Source organism: Rattus norvegicus, chromosome 1 (genome assembly GCF_021556685.1).
Source record: "Rattus norvegicus strain SHRSP/BbbUtx chromosome 1, alternate assembly SHRSP_T2T, whole genome shotgun sequence".
In the NCBI taxonomy this organism is placed as follows: domain Eukaryota; kingdom Metazoa; phylum Chordata; class Mammalia; order Rodentia; family Muridae; genus Rattus; species Rattus norvegicus.
The window spans coordinates 209,382,640-209,404,663 of NC_141534.1; the positions used below are offsets into that span (position 1 = coordinate 209,382,640).

The 22,024-nt window shown below is 49.5% G+C and overlaps 2 protein-coding genes across 3 annotated transcripts; one reads left to right on the plus strand and one right to left on the minus strand.

The window, feature by feature from the left end:
• The first annotated feature begins 279 nt into the window (after window positions 1-279).
• Taldo1 (transaldolase 1) lies at window positions 280-10,377 on the plus strand. The gene is given in 8 exon segments (NM_031811.3): window positions 280-390; window positions 4,363-4,486; window positions 5,767-5,874; window positions 7,664-7,795; window positions 8,911-9,086; window positions 9,202-9,399; window positions 9,536-9,681; window positions 10,175-10,377. Coding segments are annotated over 8 exon segments (1,014 nt in total). The 5' UTR covers window positions 280-293; the 3' UTR covers window positions 10,208-10,377.
• A 2,664-nt stretch (window positions 10,378-13,041) lies between these two features.
• Window positions 13,042-18,953, minus strand: Gatd1 (glutamine amidotransferase class 1 domain containing 1). Of its 2 annotated transcripts, NM_001107563.2 has the most exon segments (8): window positions 13,573-13,984; window positions 14,109-14,220; window positions 14,410-14,503; window positions 14,979-15,073; window positions 15,812-15,919; window positions 16,017-16,122; window positions 17,173-17,249; window positions 18,858-18,950. In NM_001107563.2, coding segments are annotated over 8 exon segments (663 nt in total). In that variant the 5' UTR covers window positions 18,922-18,950; the 3' UTR covers window positions 13,573-13,977.
• Between the last annotated feature and the right edge of the window lie 3,071 nt (window positions 18,954-22,024).

The following is a 22,024-nucleotide window of genomic DNA, read 5'->3' on the forward strand; positions in this document are numbered from 1 at the left end:
GAGGCCTACTGAGCGCGCGTCTCAATAGAATCCGTTGTCTATTCATTCTAGGCATCCGAGTTCTAGAGGGGTACACCTGGGCTCCACTCTCCTTGGACTGGTAGAAAATAACCACGCGCTACTAAGGAAGAGAACTCAGACCGGGACACGGGGCGTGGTCTATGGCAAGGTCTCCAAGTACATGGGCGGGGCTCGCCTCCAGGCTTCTTTAGCTTTGCTCTGATTGGCCAGGACGCGCAGGGCATTGTGGGTTACCACGCACCAGCTACCGCCTCAGCTGTGCGCGTTTCGCCATGTCGGGGTCCCCGGTAAAACGCCAGAGGATGGAGTCCGCCTTGGACCAGCTCAAGCAGTTCACCACCGTGGTGGCAGACACGGGTGATTTCAACGGTAAGAGGGTGCGGTGTATGCGCCCTATAGAAGCTGCGCCCCCAATTTTGGAACCTGTATGGGTGTGGGCGCCAGGGGCGGGGCCTCGCGGGCGCTGGAGCCGGGATTGGTGAGTCTGTGGAACGTTCAAGGATCAATAGCCTCTGGGCTATTGGTGACCCTGGGAGCCGGGCGCGAAGCCCTGGTGGGCCGACGTAGTCCGACAAAGAGTCTCCGTGACCCCGGGTGTCCCCACACCCATTCCCAATCTCTTACTATGACACAGGCTCATCTTTGGAGCCAGTGCAGTCTGCAAGACTGGGACAGCCTCGGCGACACCATCTGCTTTTGCAGCCTGTTGCACCGGCTTTCCAAATGCATCTGATTACTGTCTGCGGGCAATACACAGTATGGCTGAAGTCAGACCAGATGCACGGACTAAATCTAACGGTTATCATTATCAAACTTCCTTTTTTTTTGAGACAGGGTCTCACAATGTAGCTCAGATTATCCTGGAACTCCTAGTAATCCTTCTGTCTTAGCCCTTAGTGATGGATCAGGCAGTGCCACCATGCGCAATTCCAGTACTCAGATTTATCTGGGCTCGGTAAGAATGGGAAAACATAGGTGGAAAGACTTGTACTGTCAGTCCAGCTCTCAACGTTGTAGAGTGGTGTAGGTGATCTCACATGTGCCGTGAGAAAGACACTTTCAGGAAATTCGCCATGTGAACCCAGTACAAAAGGACCTTATGCTCTTTTCTGCTTTCTCACGGTGACTTGAGAAACAGGCTTTAATTCCTCATGAGTAAGTGTATTGTTTATCTGTCAGAGAGTCAGAATGATTAGGCACATTTGGGCTGCTTAGATATAAAGGACAGACTTGATGTGGGCCTAATACAAACCTGTCTGACACAAGCTATGTTTGTTTGTCAGAGAGCTTCCAGAGACCCGGCTGGGAGTCCTGAGGTTTTCCACCGTGGCTGTAGTGCAGTTTACTGGCTAATGTTTGTGAAGAGTGCAAGAGACTGGCATGGCAGCATATGCCCGCATCTGGGAGGCAGAGACAGGCACTTTTTTTTTTTTCCCCCCGGAGCTGGGGACCGAACCCAGGGCCTTGCACTTGCTAGGCAAGCGCTCTACCACTGAGCTAAATCCCCAAACCCCAGGCACATCTTTTTGAGTTTGAGGCCAGCCTGGTCTACATGGTTCCAGCTAAGCCTGAGCTATATCGGGACAGCCTGTCTCAAACAACAACAAAACACATTCACTGATAGTGTGGCTTAAAACAAGTTAAATAACGATAAACACTGTTTCAGATTCAAAGTCTATTGTATAGTGAAGGTTTCTTTTGGTGTTTGTTTGTTGGCTTGTTTCTGGATGACAGAGTTTCTCTGTGTGGCCTTGGCTGTCCTGGAACTCAATTTGTAGACCAGGCTAGCCTCCAGCTCACAGAGAGCTGCCTGCCTCAGCTTCCAAAGTGTTGGGATCAACATGGTGCACTACCACCGCCCAGCTGTGCTGAGGGTTCTTAACTCATTGTGTATCCCAGGTTCTTGAAAGTAGAATTTTCAGATCTCAAAACACCGTGACCTTGGGGCTGGGGATTTAGCTCAGTGGTAGAGCGCTTACCTAGGAAGCGCAAAGCCCTGGGTTCGGTCCCCAGCTCAAAAAAAAAAAAAAAAAAAAAAAAACACCGTGACCCCTTCATTTTCCTCTGAACCTCAGGGTCTTTGGGCCTTAATGCTCATCTGTAGGGGTAGGATAGAGATCAAGCTCAGGCTAAAACAGGTACCCTACCTCTGAACTGTGTCTCCAGGCCTTGGGTCTGTGGTTTTCTATGATAAAAGCAGTGTTTTCTGTGCATCCTTCAGCGTACTCACACCTGAGCCAGCACTGCTCCAGAGCACATTTTCCCTACTTCTTATTTTGAAATAACCTCAGACTCCTGAGATGTTGCAAAAGTAGCCCGTACACCCTTTGCCCAGTTTCCCTAGTGATGTCCAAATCAGGAAGCAGACAGCAGAATGAGCCACACGCTCTGCTGCCTGCAGACCAGGCCTGCTCCGTTTATCTCTGCAGCTGTTTCATAACTCGTAGACTTATGTCAGTACCACGAGGACACAGAACTATCCTGTTCTTCTTAGTAAAAGACGTTATGTGCGTGGTGGTGGTGGGGGGGCTATAACAAAATCTTAACACTGGGTTAGGGCAAGAAAGTTAGTCAAGTTCGTGCCCCTTGGCCTGGCAACTGGACATCCGTGGCTGTGCATCTGCTGTTCATGTGCCTGATCATTTGGGTAGCTGAGCTGACCCGGGCCAAGTCACACCTCATTGGCTTCTACGAATTCCGGAGGAAAAAAAATATGTTAAAGGGGTCAATACAGCTGGGCATAACCCCCCACACACACACACACCATACACAACCACACACACACAACATACAAACACACACAACACACATACAACACAAACACACACATAACACACTACACACACATACCACACACAACACACACACAACATACACAGATACACACAACACACACCATACATACCATATACTCACAACACACACACACAAAGCCACACACCACATACAACACATACAACACACACACAACACACACACACACACAAAGCCACACACCACATACAAACACACACACACACCACACATACAACACACACAAACACACAAGCCACACACCACACACAAACACACATACAACACACACACACTACACACACAACACACATACAACACACACAATACACACACACAAACACACAACAAGCCACACACCACACACAAACATATACAACACATACACAACACACATACAGCACACACACCACACACATACACACACCACACATACAACACACACACACACACACACACACACACACACACACACACACACACACACACACACAGAGGAGGTTAAGAGCCAAAGCATGTCCGCCTGTGGTTTAGCATTAGTGCACCTCCTACTGGCTGCTGGGCAGTAGGACAAACTTGGGGAGCAAGTTCTTCCAGCATCCTCATAGTTCCAGTCCCAGTCACTGCAAATCAGCTCTTATGGGGGATGGTCATTCTAGGGTGCTTAGTTTTGTTTGGTGTTTTTGTTGTCACTGTTTTTTTGTTTTGTTAGATAGGGTTTCACTATGTAGTCCTGGCTAGCCTGGAACCTGCTATGTAGACCTTGCTGGCCTCAAACTCTGGCTTGTTTTTTTAAATTTTACTAATTAAAATGTTGCAAATTTTCAAAAACTCACATACCAAAACGGTTTGGTTGGTTGTTTTATTTTAAGACATTGTCCCACTATGTAGCCTTGGTTGGTTTGGAACTTGTAGACAAAGCAGGCCTTGAACTCACAGAGTTCAAGATACAAGACCTATGTCTGCTTCCAGAGTGCTGGGATTAAAGGCATGTGACATCACACCTTGCAGCTTGTTCTTTTGTGACAGGGTCTTGCTCTGTAACCCAGGCTGACCTTAAACGCTCAGTCAGCTGAGCTGAGATTGGTCGCGCCACGGTGGCCAGCCTGTGAGTATGGGTTGAGCGCTGTCTTCATGTTGTGGCATGCCTTATGGCAGCCTCTGGAGCTGCTGCGAGCATTGTCACTGTGATCCACTTGGAATTGCTACAGGGCACTGTTTTCCATGTCTGGTGACAGCCGTTTCTGGTCACTGTGACAAACACTTGAGAGGACAACAGAGTTTGTAAGGTTTCAGTCCATTGTGGTAGAGAGGGCACAGGTAAAGCAGAGCAGCTCCTCTCATGGCAGGCAGGAAACAGGAAGAGAATGTCTGTGCTGGCAGGCTGTCTCCTTTTATTCCATGCGACCTCCAGTGTATGGGATAGGCTATCCCTTACCTATCCTCTTGGAAACAGATAAGCCAGAGGAAACTACATCCAGATGCTTCTTGATCCGTTCCAGCAGACAACAATAACCATCCATCTGCTTTTGAAATGTTCTTACCTAGCCATCGATGAGTACAAGCCCCAGGATGCCACCACCAACCCATCCCTGATCCTGGCTGCAGCACAGATGCCTGCCTACCAAGAGCTGGTGGAGGAGGCCATTGCCTACGGCAAGAAGCTGGGTGGGTGAGTATGGCTGATAGAGAATGGAGATGGTCCCACTCCCAACTCACTGTGGCTCTAAGTCTTCCCAGTATAGGGACCTCCAGCTGAGCTGGAGAACACTCACCAATTTCAGGTTCCAGACTCTGACAGACTCAACACTTCTGACAGCTACACTTTGCCTCTGGTTGTCCTTACTTTCTTTCAAGTCTAATGGATTTTAGTACATTGTGTATTGGGACAGCCATTACCACAATCTCTGATCCTCCCCTACCTCCTGGTCTCTGTCCTGGATTCTTTCTTGTTTGCCTGAGATACTAAGCATTACTACGTAACCAGGCCACTGTCAGCATGCCCGCCCACGTGCTCAGATAGCATTGCCTGTCACTGTGCTGGCCTCCAGTCTTTTTCTTGTTTTGTTTTGTTTTTTAAAGATTTATTTATTGGGCTGGAGAGATGGCTCAGTGGTTAAGAGCAATGACTGCTCTTCCAGAGGTCCTGAGTTCAATTCCCAGCAACCACATAGTAGCTCACAACCATCTGTAATGGGATCTGATGCTCTCTTCTGGTGTGTCTGAAGACAGAGACAATGTACGCATATACATAAAGTAAATAAATAAATCTTTAAAAAAAGATTTATTTATTATATATAAGTACACTGTAGTTGTTCAGACACACCAGCACTCAGGAAGCACCGGCAGGCAGATCTCTGAGTTTGAAGCCAGCCTTTTCTACACATTGAGTTTTAGGATAGCCAAGACTACACAGAGAAACCCTGTCTCAAAAAAACAGAAAAAGGGGGTTGGGGATTTAGCTCAGTGGTAGAGCACTTAAGGCCCTGGGTTCAATTCTCCGCTGGGGGATGGGGTAGTGGGGAGCAGAAAAGGTTACGATGACAATGGTATGATTCCCAACAATATAATTTAATGCCGTTGAACAATAACCTTGACATGTTCTGGATGATTCTCTCTAATAAAGCAGTGGTTTTGTTTGGGCCTGCCTGCCTGCCTTTTTCCCAGGCTGGCCTCAAACCAGGAGCCTTCCTGTTCCTACCCTTTGAGTGCTGTGATTAGTAGCATGTGCTTTGTGAGTTTGAGACCAGCCTGCTCTATGATAGTGAGTTCCAGGACAGCCAGAGAGTAATAGGGAGACCCTGTCTCAAACAAAATAAACACAGTACCGTGTGCTCTCACATCCATCCTGGGGAGGGTGAAGAGAAAGAAAATTGGAAAGAGTTAGAATTGGTCTTACAAGTTCCCCCAAAGTCTTCAAAGTTCCTAACACAACTTTCCCTCTGAATTCAGGCCACAAGAGGAGCAGATTAAAAATGCCATTGATAAACTTTTTGTGCTGTTTGGGGCAGAAATACTAAAGAAGATTCCAGGCCGTGTATCCACAGAAGTCGATGCAAGGTAGGTGGTATGGAGAATGCACATTCTATCAGAAGACTGTACAGAACTAATAACCTAGAACTCTCTGACAAATGGCTGGTCTTGAGTCTGTGCCTTACGAAAATATACTTGGACTAAAGGGTCCAGAAATTTGGTCTTTTTGTTGTTAATTTTTTGTGTTTTCAAGACACAGTTTTACTGTGTAGCTCTGGCTGTCCTAGAATGCACTGTGTAGACCAGGCCAGGCTGACTTCCTTTGAATTCCAGAGAGACCTGTCTACCTTTGCCTCCCATATGCTGATTAAAAGCATGAGCCAATGAACCTGGCAGGTTTTAAGTACACTGAAGCTGTCTTCAGACACCAGAAGGGGGCATCAGATCTCATTACAGATGGTTGTGAGCCGCTATTTGGTTGCTGGGATTTGAATTCAGGACCTCTGGAAGAGCAGCCAGTGCTCTTTTTTTTTTTTTTTTTTTTTTTGGTTCTTTTTTTTTTTTTTTCGGAGCTGACCGAACCCAGGGCCTTGCGCTTCCTAGGTAAGCGCTCTACCACTGAGCTAAATCCCCAGCCCCCTTTTTTTTTTTTTTTTAATTTGTTTTGTTTATTTTTTCTTTTTTTCTTTTTTTCTTTTTTTGGAGCTGGGGACCGAACCCAAGGCCTTGCGATTGCTAGGCAAGCGCTCTACCACTGAGCTAAATCCCCAACCCCTGTTTTGTTTATTTTTTATCTTTTAAATCTTATGTATGTATGTATGTATGTATGTATGTATGTAAGCCAGAGTCATTTTGATTTGAGACTGGATTTCTCTGTATAACAGCCCCAGGCTGGCCTCAAACTCACAGAAATCTACCTGCCTCTGCCTGCCAAGTACTGAGATTAAAAGCATGCACCGGGGTTGGGGATTTAGCTCAGTGGTAGAGTGCTTGCCTAGCAAGCACAAGGCCCTGGGTTCGGTCCCCAGCTCTGAAAAAAAAGAAAAGAAAAAAAAAAAAAAAAAGCATGCGCCACCACTGCCTGGCTCTTAAATTTTTTTTTATAAACTTTTTATTTTATGTATGAGACTGTTGTTTTGATTATTTAATGTGTTTCTGTCTGCATGCGTGCATCTGTGCACCAGGTACATGAAGAGCCCTTGGAAACCTGAGAGGGTATTAGATCCCCTGGAAGTGAAATTATAGACAGTTGTGAGCCACCAAGTGGATGCTGGGAATTAAACCCAGCTCCTCTGAAAGAGCAGCCAGTGTTTTTAACCGCACTGAGTCAGTTCTCCAGCCTCTGTGTGCTTTGTTTTTTGTTTTGTTTTTATTTATTTTGAGACAGGGTCTCATGTAGCCCCAGCTGACCTCAGACTTACTACGTAGCTGAGAATTAACCTTGATGCTGTGGTCCTCCTGCCTTTACCTGCTGGGGTTACAAGGGTACACCATCGTACTCAGTTCATGTGATGTTGGGGATTTGGCCTTTTTACATGACAGGCAAGTGTTTGACCAACTCAGCATACCCCTGAATCCATTTCCTGTTTGTTTTTTAAAACCAAAGTCTCTTTTTCAAAGATTTATTTAGTTTTATGTGTATGAGTATTTGTTGTGTGATGTATTTAAACACCATATGTGCCTGTTGCTGGTGGAGGCCAAAGAGGACATGAAATGCTCTGGAACTGGAGTTCCCACACAGGTTTGGCTCTCACGCCTGCTTCTGAAATTAGGTCTCAGGTTGTTGAGTCCAGAGGAGGGGTGGGGAAGTTTGCCCACTAAGCTGTGGGATCCTAACGTGCTCTGGTGTAGCTCTGACCTGTTCCTGTTCTTACAGGCTTTCCTTTGATAAGGATGCCATGGTGGCCCGAGCCAGGCGCATCATAGAGCTTTACAAAGAAGCTGGGATCAGCAAGGACAGAATTCTCATCAAGTTATCATCAACCTGGGAGGGAATCCAGGCCGGAAAGTAAGTGTTCCCTGCATGGAGGCAACTTCAGATTCTGTTCCTGTTCCTTAGCAGCAAGCACCAGTTTCTAGGGTCCTTGAGAGAAGCCTATGCTTTGCTCCAGGGTCAGCTCTGACTGCCTTTTGCCAGTTAAGGAAGAGTGTCTTTCTTTCTGTTTCTCAGTCTCCTGGAACAGTGAGGCCTGAATTTACCTAAGTTTTAAACAAATTACCATGCATATAGTATGCTCTGAGTAGAAGAGAATGCAAAATGGCAGAACCAGTCAGCCTCCTGTGTGATGCCCCTTCCAGGAACAATAAGCCCTGGCTGGGCCAGGATGACTGGGCAGCAGGGATACTCATTTCCTCTCTGGCCACTGATTTTCCTCATTTGTCTGCTCTGGATGTCATATAAGTAGAGGCGGGTGGTGTGAGGACTGCTGGGTCTGGATCATCTCACTGTCCTGGTGTCCAGGCCTTTGCCTTGTTTCCTGTCAGGACAATATTCCATCCCGTGGGTCATGTCCTTGCGTCTGTCTCTCCTTGGGCATTGGGTCTGGTACCATTTTGAGGCTGTTTGAGGTTAGTGCCATGGACACAGGCCTGCATACATTTTGGTGCGGGCATGATTTTCCTTTCTTTTAGGCAGATGCAGGGAAGTAGGCTCACTGGGTCATGTAGTCAGTAGAGGAGTTCTCTCCTCTGCCGAGCCAGCATGGCGTGGACTACACTTGGATACTCAAGTAGCCACATGGCGGAGGCACCTCTGAAGCACCCCAGGATGGGAGCTGTGGCTGGAGTGCGTGGCCCAGGAGAGACGCTGTGCCACAATCACCCACTGTTCTAGCCTAGGAGCAGAGCCCGTTGGAGCTCTGAGAGGGGAGGGACCCTGATTATAGCGCTGGAGCAGACGTGGACCCTCAGGGACCCCACATATTGCCATTGTCTGTTATGCATTATAGATCTGATGAGGAAATCCTAGTCAGTCCTTGTGCAGACCCAGCCCTGCTGAGTCTCATGCTCTTAGCGGTGTACGGCCTGCTCCTGCTCCCACGACTAAGAACTGGAGACGTGAGCACAGGTGCCAGCGCCTAGCCTGAGACTGCACTCAGCCATCCCTGCCCCTCTTGTCCACAGGGAGCTGGAGGAGCAGCATGGCATCCACTGCAACATGACACTGCTTTTCTCCTTCGCCCAGGCCGTGGCCTGCGCTGAAGCGGGCGTGACGCTCATCTCTCCCTTTGTGGGGCGCATCCTTGACTGGCATGTGGCAAACACAGACAAGAAATCCTACGAACCCCAGGAGGACCCTGGTGAGCTACCCTTTAAGATCGTGGGGGTGGGGTGGGGGATCAAGTCAGGGTGGGATCGGACAACAGCTCAGGGCAGCTCTAGGGCTATCCTGGAACATACCTGGGTCTCTTCCAGGGGTGAAGAGTGTCACAAAAATCTACAACTACTACAAAAAGTTTGGCTACAAGACCATTGTCATGGGTGCTTCCTTCCGTAACACGGGTGAGATCAAAGCGCTGGCAGGCTGTGATTTCCTCACCATCTCACCCAAGCTTCTGGGGGAGCTGCTCAAGGACAGCAGCAAGCTGGCACCCACGCTTTCCGTCAAAGCAGGTAAGGCCAAGGGGCCCAATAAAAACCCCGTGTGGGTGGAGCTAGCACTGGCCTTGATGGGAGATTCTTAGCTTAAGCCTGAGGGGCAGTGATAAGTCCAAGGGAAGACAGGCATGGAGAGCTGTGGTATCCCCAGCCCAGACCAGTGACTTGGAGAAGATACATCTGGACGAGAAGGCCTTCCGTTGGCTGCACAATGAGGACCAAATGGCTGTGGAGAAGCTCTCTGATGGGATCCGCAAGTTTGCTGCTGATGCCATAAAGTTGGAGCGGATGCTCACAGTGAGTTCCTGAGTGGGGGTGCAGCTTTGGGCCTTTTCTTTCACCCAGAGCAGAGTTTGTGCAGAGTTTAAAGTTGTAGCGGGAGCCTGGCATAGTGACACACCTGTAGTCCTGTCACTTTGGAGAGTAAGGCCAGAGGGTCACATTCAGTAGCCTGGGTCAAGAATGCTAGCACAGGGCTTTAGTCCAAGCACCTAAGAGGCAGTGGCTGTCCTAAGAAGGAACAGAGACCCACACACAGAGGTGGGGAGGAGAGGGTTGGAGATTTGGCTCAGTGGTAGAGCGCTTGCCTAGCAAGCGCAAGGCCCTGGGTTCGGTCCCCAGCTCGGGGAGGGGGAGGTACCGTTATTGAGAGGTGGGGAGGAGAGAGGTATGAGTCTGTGGTGTTTGGTTTTTCTTGAGAACCATGGATGCAGATGGCTGCTGAAGCCATACTGGAACCTTGCTGGGTCTTGGCTGGGCCTCCCATGACTCTGGCTCTGGTCATTTCCAGGAACGAATGTTCAGCGCTGAGAATGGGAAATAGTGCAGCACCTGAGGCTGGACCGCAGACCTGCACTGCCTTCGAGGGGTCCGAATCGCACATGGCTTGTAACGAATGAATCTTGCATTTTTTAGTGATCAGAAGGGAAGGATTATAGGATTCTGATTTCATGTGAAATTTTGTCTAATTCATTAAAGCAGTCGCTTTTCCTATGCTGTTTCATTTCATCGTCTCTGTCACCACATGCCTAAGTACCTAAGGCCCAGGGTTGGCTGACTGAGGCTGAGACTGGAGATGAACCCCAGGCCATCAGCATGATCTGGGCAATTGTGGCCCTCACCTCCATCTTCTAAGCCCCTCTGGACCACAGCTGGGACGTGAGGTGGCAGGGTCATTGATTTTGGTGCTGGGACTCTGTCCACCCCTGGTGTCCCTATGCCCTGCCTGGCCTTATAGGGTGTACTGGCAGAGTTGGGAAATGAATGGTGGGCTCTGTTCCTGGGGGGCAACAGCTGAACAGAGTGCTACAGAGCCAGGCTTTTCCACTGCCCAAGGAAGTCAGTCCAGCAGTTTATTTCTCTCAGCCAAGTGTTGTGCCTAGTGTAGCCAGGTTCTGAAGGGCAGAGGACTACCTTATAGGGATAGCATAGTATACATCATCAGTTTGAAGGGCACGGGACCACGCACATGCCTGTAATCCCAGTACGTGGGGGACAGCAACCAGACTGCCTGCATCTCAGGAGAGCCTGGTCTATTTAGTGACTTCCAGGACTATATTGAAACCCTGTTTTTTGGTGTTTGTTTTTTTTTTTTTTTTAATTGGGACTGGAGAGATTAAGTGATTAAGACTACTAGCTACTCTTCCAGAAGACCTGTGTTCATTTCCCAACAGCACATAACTAACTATATAATTCAGTTCCAGAAGAGCTGGCACCCTCCCGTAGATATGAAGCAATATACCAATGCACATAAAAATAGAGAAATCATTAAAAATAAAATAAGCATTTAAAAATAAGCAAGACACTGGTAGCACACACCTTTAATCCCAGCACCCAGGAAGCAAAGGGAAGAGGATCACTGAGTTCAAAGCCAGCCTGGTCTACAGAGTAAGTTCCAGGACATACATATTTAAGTCAGAGGACAACTTTCAGGTGCTGTTTTTCTCCTTCGCCTCTGTGGGTTCCATGGTTCAAACTGTAGTGTGGTACTTTTCACTGGCTGAGCCAACTTGCCAGCCCCTTTTCATTTTTTAAAAGATTTATACACTGTAGCTGTCTTCAGACACACCAGAAGAGGGCATTGGATCCCATTACAGATGGTTGTGAGCCACCATGTGGTTGCTGGGATTTGAACTCAGGACCTCTGGAAGAGCAGTCAGTGCTCTTAACCGCTGAGCCATCTCTCCAGCCCTACTTCCTCCTTTTTCATCTTTTGTGCATCATTCTGTCATCTGTGTAAGGTCTCGTCTCCCTCGAGCTGCTCTAAACGTTCTCGTGACCGTAAGAGCTCAGCTGCCGCTTTCCCACTTCTGGAGCCTGCTGTCCCCTTCTTCTTCTAGGACTTGGAGAAAAGGCCTGGTACTATCAGAGCCCACCTTACCTGCTACAGCCATGTGAAGCCTCATATAGAGTATGACGCTTAGGTGGGCATTGGTGGCCCATGCCTATAATCCCAGCAGTCCAGAGGCAGAAGTGTGTGGGTCTTTGAGTTTGAGGGCAGCCTGGTCTGCAAAAGAGAGTTTAGGACCACCAAGGCTACATAAAGAAACTGTCTCAACAAACAAAATATGAAGTTCATGTACAGCCAGCCAATTAGAAACTCTCAAAACCCATCAGCATGTATCAGTTCCCCAGTGTCTGAAGCTGTCCCCTAAGTAACACTAAAACCTTGGCTCCAAGGTAATGGTGTTAAGTGGGACTTTGGCTTCATGAAACAATCAGTAACCTCTGAAGAGGTTCCAGAGAGCACCTACCCCTTCCCACCAGGTAAGAAGCAAAGAGGTCTGTGGCAGGAAGCCCTTACCAGACACATCTGCAACACTGTGTCCTTGAACTTAAAGTTTCAAGAAGTATGTGGAACATATTTGTTGTTTACAAACCATTTAGCTTATGTCTGAATCAGCCAAGTCTAGGGCACTGCCTCAGATTTTTAAGTTCTTGTCCAGAAATACCCATCATTACAGTGTTCATGGCAGACAGGAGCAGTGCAAGGCCAGGGAGTAGTTGAGGGATGGGAGTTGTCTCCTGTTTCTTCCTCCCACTTTGCTCTGGACTTTCCTCATATCAACCACCAAAAGGTATTCCTCCAGGTCTCCAAACTGGGTCCTTGGGTAAGTAGAGATGGAAGTTGAGAGGTTCAGGTTACTTGGGTCTATTCTAGAGCTAGAAGGCTGCCACCAGAGGCTACAGGCCAGGCCAGGCGCCCCAGGATTGACAGCAAACAGCCATGTCCAGGAGGGGGATGGTCACATGGCCACATCAGTTCTCAGCAAAAGCCTGTCCGAGGTCTGGGAGAAGGATTCATGGCTACCCCTGCTCCATATGGCTTTAGCCCATCTGTGGCCATTCCTTCTAGGAATACTTGGGCTGAGGCTTCTGGGAGCCAGAGGTCATTGGACAGACTGTAAGGTAACAGCAGTTTAAGGATTTCAAGGTGTGACACTTAACATTTTTTCTATGCCAATGGAGCAGGTTGATATCACTGTGTCTACTTCAAGGGCCCAGGACTATGCCAGGCTGAGCTGACACCTCTATTACATTCAAAACCACAGGCCAGCAATAGTTAAACAAGGGCAGACTTCTTAAGCAAGAATTCTGCCGCTATAGGGATAGGATAATAAGAACTGTTCACTCTAAAAAGATGAGTTCATAGCCAGGTGACAGTACATGCCTTTAATTGAAGCCTACAGTAGACAGAGGCAGGTAGATCTCTGAGTTCCAGGCCAGCCTGGTCTACAATACAAGGCTAGAGAAACCCTGCCTCTCTCTCTCTCTCTCTCTCTCTCTCTCTCTCCTGCCTCTCTCTCTCTCTCTCTCTCTCTCTCTCTCTCTCTCTCTCTCTCTCTCTCACACACACACACACACACACACACACACACACACACACGCGCGCGCGCGCGCCAAAAAAAAAAAAAAAAAGCCAGTGGGGAGCTAGAGAAATGGCGGCTCAATGGTTAAGAGGACTGGGTTCAATTCCCAGAACCTAGATGGCAGTTTACAATTGTCTGTAATTCTAATTTTATGGGACCAGATACCCTCATAAAGACACATGTTCAGGCAAAACACCATTGCATAGAAAATATAAAAAATAAACAAGTTTAAAAAAGGAAAGATGGGGTTGGGGATTTAGCTCAGTGGTAGAGCGCTTGCCTAGCAAGCACAAGGCCCTGGGTTTGGTCCCCAGCTCCGAAAAAAAGAAAAAAAAAAAAGGAAAGATGAGAATTCAAAGCTCTGGCCTGTGGTCCTGTCCATGGTGCCCAGGAACAGCTAACGGGATAGAAACAGCCAAAAGGCCACGGAGGAGCAACACCCCATCCTAAGACGGCATAGCTGACTGCAGCCCATGGACGATTCTTCTTGGCGTGTTCAATCTGAAGCTCTGAGGGACTGCCTGGCCAGCCAGGACACTGTGCTGGGAACAGAGGAAAGGTGTCTAGTCTACATGAGAGCTGACACTGCAGGTATAATTCCTGGAGGCCTCCAGCATTCCACAAGGCCCCAACGGAGGCTGAGTGTCCCATCGAGTAAGGATCAGAAGAAGAGGCCACAGTGAGTTCAGTCCTTGTCTCTAGACCACCAGGACAGCATCCAAGCTTACTTCCTACAGGGTAATAAATACATGTTCGAGGCTCAGAACCAGCAGGCAATGTCACAGACAAAACTGTCCAGCAGGGGCAGCCAGTCACAAAGCAGTAATCCACCCAAACCTCACCCAGGAACCTCACCGGCCGCCGCAGAGGAAGAGCAGGTTCTGAACAGCGGGAACAGTGGAGTTGGCATTCTGGCCAGTGACCAGATGGCGATCCAGCACCACATGCACGGCATCGGGCTCACTGGCTAAGGCAAAAGGCACAAGCCTTAGGCACACAAGGACCAGGCCCAGTCTCACTCCCAACCCATTAAGGAGCTGTGAACACCAGGGATCAGTAGGAAAGTGTCTGCCTGGGTGAACCACTGGACACGGGCACCCAGGACACAGCAGGTAGCCTTACCCATCTAAGTGAAGGGGCACCAACTTGGACTCACCACTGAAGCCAGCCCCAGAGTCCTTCACAAAGTCCTCAACGATCAATGATAGGCGGGCAAAGCCAGGTGCCCTGATGAGCTCATACACAGAAGGCTGCAAGGGCAGGGCCTGAGTCAGACCAGCTAGTGGCTCTACTTGGTTCGGTACCCTATTGTTCCAAGGACCAACCCCAGGGACCAGGCAGTCAAATTAAAGCAACAGCCTTAGCTACCACATGGGGAAATAGAGGCAAATGCAAAACTCAGTCACCTTTAGGGAACTAAGGCACAATGGCTTAGAGTGCCTGGCTCTCAAGGCATATGTGACCAAAATGAGATGGGCTGGTATCCTCTGGAAGGATTCCCTTGGTGGGTCCCATGATGTCCAGGTAAGGGACTGAGGCTCACCCCAGAGGGTTCCAGAATGTGCTTGCCCTCTTACACTTAGCACATATCACCCAGGCAAGGAGAGAACTGTTCTAGCAGCATAGGGAATGACAGGTCATAGTGCCTGTAGGAATCTCCTCCTGGTTCAGGTAGGGGTAAGGAAACAACATGAATGGGATACTGGTTGTCCACGAGGTACTCACCCCTGTCAGACTGTAGCCCTGGAACACCCAGGACCTATCTTCATTGGTAGCACAGCACAGGGCAGCAACACCATGGCCAATGGCACAGATGGGTTCTAAAAGCAGCAAAATATTCTAAGGCGCTGTATGCTATCCTGGGTGGGGTCCCCTCCCAAGTGTCCCCTCATCCGAGGTGGCTGTTTCAAGACGAGCCTAGAGCCCATAGTGCCTCAGCTTTAAGACATGTGCAAACTCCCAGTCTGTGTACTGGCCACTGCTTCAAACTGCAAAAGCCACTGGGGCTACCCTGGTTCTTCTCCATAGGCAAGTTAATGGCCAGTGCATTCCCATGACTGAGGTAGCTGGGAACAATTGCTGCCTGTCTCAGCCTAGAAGACCAGCTCTCACCAACAAAGGACACTATGTAGAGTCTGTCTGCATGCTAGTCTCTGATAAGCATCCTGTCCCAGCCTACAGCTGTGCTTATCAAAACAGATGTTGTCCATTGCCACCAGGAATCCAGACAGCATCCTGACTAGCCTACCATGGTCTCAGCATAAAAAGGCCCTCAGCACACAGACTGACAGTACGCACAATATGTTTAGCGAGATCCCTCTGTTGTGCACATGATCACAGGGCAGACCCATCTGTGTGCAGCTCAGAGTCACTGCAGATCTCCACTCCCATCTGATGGGCTGATGACATCCCCAGACATGCTTAGTCCTGAACACTAAACCCTGTACCAGTACCCACTCCACATCTCCCTTCCAAGCTTACAGTCTAGCCCCTGTCACCCACTGTTTTGGTCACACCCTACTTCCCACCCAGGTGTTGTGCATGTTCTTGTCACTCACTGCTCTCAGAGTGGAAGTGCTGCAGTATTCGAGCCAGGGACCCACTGCTGGCGAGGTCAGTCAGGGCGCCAGGACAGCTGGGAATCAGCAGGGCATGGTACCGGGCACCTGGGGAACACAGGTCAAATGAGGGCGCGGCCAGGACACAGAGGCCTCGCAGGGACCCACTGTCTAGGAGCTACCACAGACCATGCTTCCAACCTACCGTCAATGGACTCAAGTTTAGCAGGGCTGGCATATGCCTTGAGGCGGAAGTCTTGTACCCAACGTGCATTGTTCTCTGTCACATCCACAAAGTCCATGGCCTTTCCCTATAGAAGCAGGGTCAGCACTGGGATCATCCCCACATTTGGATGACAGAGAACGCAGAGAGGCTAAGAGACTTAAAAATAGGGGTTGGGGGGGGGGGGCTGGGGATTTAGCTCAGGAAGCGCAAGGCCCTGGGTTCGGTCCCCAGCTCCGAAAAAAAGAACCAAAAAAAAAAAAAAAATAGGGGTTGGGGATTTAGCTCAGTGGTAGAGCGCTTGCCTAGGAAGCGCAAGGCCCTGGGTTCGGTCCCCAGCTCCGAAAAAAAGAACCAAAAAAAAAAAAAAATAATAATAATAATAACAGCCCCTGGGGTTGGGGATTTAGCTCAGTGGTAGAGCGCTTGCCTAGGAAGCCACAAGGCCCTGGGTTCGGTCCTCAGCTCCGGGAAAAAAAGAACCAAAAAAAAAAAAAAAAAAAAAAAAAAAAAAAGCCCCTGAGGCACAAACACCCAAACAGCCCTTTTACTGGCTGGCTCACGCAGGAAGCCTCCAGTGGTTATGGAGAGAGAAAGATCAAGAACAAAAAAGACCCAGAAAGCCAAACCCCCATGTGTGGAGCCCAGTGCTACTCAATGCTGAGGTCTTTCCACACCCTGTTCCCCCATGGTCCCCAGTCTCCTACTTATAAAGTAGTAGCAACTGTCCCACCCAACTCCTGATTTCAAAACACTCAAAGTCACAAATATACAATACACACTTGCTGTGACCCGTTTATATCAGGTTTCCAGGGCCATAGTACAAGAATCAAGAATCTTTCCTATTAGGAGCAAAAGTGCAGGACCTGCACACTAGGGCCAAGCCTTATCTTCCACTTAAAGGTGGCCTGCAAAAGTGCAAGCCACAATGAAAACAAAACAAAACAAAACAAAACCAAACCAAACCTCCCTGAACACAGTTGGTCAGAGTCCAGGGACCTGGGATGGTGACTTACGGATGCCCACAGTAGATCCCCCTGCCTGGAGGTAGCTCCCTCCTGTCTTATCAACACTGTCCTAGCCTCAACCCAGGAAAGGAGACCATCTCAGGGTTCTCTGGAGAAGGGTGACTACTCACCCCCGGGGTGGCCACCTGTAGGTTGAAGGCAGCACTGGCCAGTGTGAAACAGTGGACGAAGGACTGGGCTGACACACCTGCAAGAGAGGATTCCAGAAAGCAAAGGGCATGATTGGGCCGGCTGGCCCAACTCTATTTCTCAGAGACTGCTCCAATGCTCCTGGGGGGTTGTCCTGGTCCCAGAGCCAGCTTTAGGGGTAGTCCACTGTAACCCCCACCCCCCAGGACTTACACCCTGGGGGAGTGCAGGACAGCAGCCCTTCAGGTTCAGTAATACGTAACTGAGAGCACTTGCTCGGAGGTCCACACACAGCATTATTTTACCCAGCTTTGGTCACTGGCCCCTGAAAGACCTGCAGGTGCTCCAGTGGTTCTGAAGACACCCAGAACAGGCTCTTCGCTTGATCTAATAGCTCAGGCCCCCAGCTCACTTTAACTATCTACCAACACCACTACAGCCTTGGCCGCATCCTACCCTTTGCCACTATGGGTACTTCCAAAGGTGAACATCTGGCACATCCCTTACAGATCCACCAGGATCCAAGGTCCCCATAACCTGAGAAGGGCAGCAGCAAACATGTCATGAGGTAAACGCAGCAGGAGAGGTGAGTGTTGTCTGGAGCACTCCTCATACCCAGGACACCTAAGGTTCTGCCCCCACCATGCTATTCTCAGCCCTCTTCTGCCCTTGAAAAAGGAACAATGCTTGCCTAATTCAAAAGACTCCAGACTCCAGGTGTGGTGGTGCACACTTTTGATCCTAGCGCTTTTTGAAAGACAGCATCTCATGTAGCCATCACTCTCTTTATCCTCCTGCCTCCAACTCCTATGCTAGGCTTTTGGCTTGTAGATTTTGTTTTGGTTTAGATTTTGAGTCAGGCCCTCACTGTGTAGTTCCGCTCGCCTGGAACTTGCCTCAAACGAGATCTATCTGCCTCTGCCTCCTGAGTGCTGGGATTGAAGACAATTTTTAGTAACTGACTACGGATTATTCCCACCAGTTCCTCAATCCCTCACTTTCCAACTCTCTCAAGTAAGGCCTACCTAGAGCGGCTGCAGATTCTCTTAACCCTCTGTTCCAGTGAGGAGCAGCACCCTCAGGCCCCTCCCATCTCCACCTGGGAAGCTTCACTGTGGAACCCAGAAGTTAGTTCATCGGTCCAGCACCCAAGGTACCCTCAGGCTCACACCCACCTGAAGAGGTCTATATGATTCGAGAGGGAAACCCTGGGCCGTGGGCCGTGGCTCCACTTCCCCGTAGTGACTATCTTGGGCCAATCGGTTCCCTAAGGACCCGAGAAGTAATCATCTGCCCAGCACCCCACACATCGGGTATTTGGAACCCATGTGAAGCCAAAAGACCCCTTCTGTGTGAGGCACCCTTCTGTACAGCTCTTTCGAGCAATCCCTTTCGAGAAACCTGGAGGTGCACGAAGATAAACCCAAGACTGGGGAGGCAAAGACGGAGAAACCATAGGCAGGGTACCAAGCCCCTGCGGCTGATCCGGGGGCAGGGTCATCTCTGCAGCCGACGTCCATCCCTGTCTGCCTGAGCAGTCAACATAGTAGGCCTGCGCCATAAAAACAGGTGCAGGGTCCCAGAATCCCAACTCCACAAGCACAAACATTGGTCCTGAGTCAGGACTGTAGGCCACTGAGCCACACAGCTGCCCCGCGCGCCTCACCTTCGGAAGCGCCGCTGGCCACCAGGAGACAGGCAGGCCTGCTTGGCAGCCTCTCCGACGCCATGGCTACAACCCAGGCTGATATTTGCGCGAGAGACGGAGTGGGGCAGGGCTCGCCTTCAGGGAGTGAAATGCGCATGCGTGAGACACAAAGGGCGGGGCTCGCCGGCAGGATGCAAGGTGGGGTTAGGGAAACGACGCGGAACTTGCTTGAAGATGTGGGCAGCTTGCGCGTGCGCAAGGCGTAGTGGATTGGTCGCAGGCGTGCGAGGGGCGGCGATGGGGCGGGGATGGGGAGGGGGCGGAGTTTGGAGGCGGGGGCCGGATACACTACGGGTCCCTGAGTTATGGTTGCTCGATTGGTGGCCACTGGTACAGACTTGTGGCCCTAGGGCACATCTCTTTTGAGCGCAGCGGGCCGGCACAGGTTCCTGAGAGTCTGCCACAGGGCTACTACGCCTTGGGCCTTTGCCAGCAAGTTGAGCCCGGCTAAGTGTGTCAGGGAGCGAAGACCAGTCGGGCGGACAGGGTGAGGGGCACCGAGTTGGGTCGCATGTGGGCGGGTCTTCTTCTGCGGGTTTGGGACTAAAGATACCTACCTGGGTCCTCTAGAGAGGATGGAATGTCACTTCCTGAACTGTGGACGCCGCAGGGGTTTGATGTTGAGTATCCTAAGGAAAAGATCAGATTGTTTGGGGAGGCCAACCTATAGCTACAGTTATTTACGTCGTACTGCATGACTGTGGGACTTCTGCTGGGGTCTAGAAAACGGAACCTGGAGCCTTCTGAGTGGTGAAGTCGGAAGATTCGCAGACCAGTAGTCCTTATTAAACCCCCATCTGTTGACATGAAGCCCAGAAATTGAAGGGGTCAGATTGTCTAGAGTCCGCATACTCACACAGTTCTACCTTTAAAGTAACATTAAGGCACCAGAAATGGCAGCGCCAGCAGTAGGCTTGAGTCTTGAGGAGGAAAGTATATTTAATTCAACGTGCAGGTGTTAGATACAAGTTTTGTAAAGAGACCACCATTCCAGGGAAATGTCTGGGCAGGGCAATTTTTACTCTTGAGGAAGAGAGTATATTGGAAGAAAGAGTGAACAGTACACCAGGACAGGAAGTGTGTTTGATTTTATTTCAGCTCAGGTGTGGCTGACTAGTCTGAAAAGAAGCTACTTACAAGAAGTGGAGGAGGGGAAAGCAGTGCTTGACTGAAGGAGGGTCCCTGTTCCAGGCGATCAAAGTCTTAGTGTAGAGAAATGGACCTTTGGGAAAACAGCTTTTACTAGGTGGGGAGGATTAAACATTTGCATAAATGTCTGACAAGGTGAGGGAGATAAAAATATTTGAATTCTTCATTCTAAACACAAGCTTTATAGTCTTTGATAGAAAAGACTAGTATCAGTTTGGCGTGGTAGCCCACAACTTTAATCCCAGCACTTCGAGACAGGGCAGGTGGATCTCTGAGTTCAAGGCCAGCCTGGTCTACAAAGGGAGTTCCAGGGTAGCCAGGGCTACCTGGAGAAACCCTGTCTTTAGAAAAAAACAAAAAGACTGATATTTAATATTTCTTTTTTTTTTTCTTTTTTTCGGAGCTGGGTACCGAACCCAGCGCCTTGCGCTTGCTAGGCAAGCGCTCTACCACTGAGCTAAATCCCCAACCCCGATATTTAATATTTCTTAAACAGGTTCTAATCCTGAGGGGAGTCAGGGCAGGAACTAGAGACCTTCGTTTGCTTTTGTTTGTTTGTCTTTTCTGAGACAGGGCTTCTATGTGTAGCGCTGGCTGTCCTGGTACTCACTCTATAGATCAGGCTGGCTCTGACAGAGATCGCACTGTGAGCATTAGGATTAAAGACGCCAGCTTTAGCTACGGTGTGTACCTTGTCTGACAGGTGAGTCACATAGCTGGGGGAAGTGCCTAAGTAATTCTATGGCCTGTGTCCAGAGTAGCACGCTCATGAGTGAGCAGAATGTCTGTCTGGTTTCCAGTGAAGCCTGTGAGAATGCTCTGGACCCACGTGGAGTTCAGCATTCAGGACTAAATAGGCAGATGTAACAGACAGACAGTGGTTGGCCAGAAGCCATGCTCTGGATCTGACATCCCTAGGCCATCTTCCCTTTGTCTCCTGTGATCAGTGAGAAGGATTCGAGGTCTTAGCACATTTCTTGGGTCAGGCCCTAGTGTAGCATTACCTGCCAAATTGCCTGTTGCTGAGTAACGTCCCGGATCCCCTGTGCTCAGGTAGATGGACTGAGGTACATTGGCTCCCAGGCACTTCCTGCTACAGTGACTGGGCTCTGCCCTTCCACCCCATCCTTCAGGGCTGACATCTGGGCCTGGACACCTGGACAAGATCAGGGCCACTATGGGGATTAACGGGCTGGTTTTGCCACTTGAGGCAGAGCACTGGAGGTCTCTGAGATGTCTCTGTGCAAGACCCATGACCCATCAAGAGGGAGGCTCAGTGCCACATCCTGCCCTCTGGAGCATTCTCTCAGTCTCCTTCATGGAGACTGGGTTCTGATTGTGAGACTTATACACCTGAGCCCTAGATGGATTGCGCTTGGGCATCAGGTCTATCAGCAAGTGCCCATGTGTTGAAGGTGTAAGAGGGGCGAGGACAACATATATAGGGTCAGCTTGTGTTTAGCAGTCTGGAACTCTTTGTTTTTCTTTTTCTTTTTTTCGGAGCTGGGGACCGAACCCAGGGCCTTGTGCTTGCTAGGCAAGCGCTCTACCACTGAGCTAAATCCCCAACCCCAGCAGTCTGGAACTCTTGATATTGATGGTAAGTTGGGCATTAAGAAAGAGGCACTCAGGGGCTGGAGAGATGGCTCAGTGGTTAAGGGCATCGACTGCTCTTCCAGAGGTCCTGAGTTCAATTCCCAGCAACCACATGGTGGCTCACAACCATCTGTAATGAGATCTGATTACCTCTTCTGGTGTGTCTAAAAACAGCTACAGTGTACTTATAATAGATAAATAATTTTTTTTAATGCACTCAAGCAAGGCAATAGTGGTGCAAGCCTTCAATCCCAGCACTTGGGAGGCAGAAGCAGGGGGATCTCCATGAAGCCAGTCTGAGCTATATAGTGAGCTCTAGAACAGCCAAAACTACAGAGAACCTGCTGAGAAAAGGAAAGAAAACAAGGCAGGCACTTCTC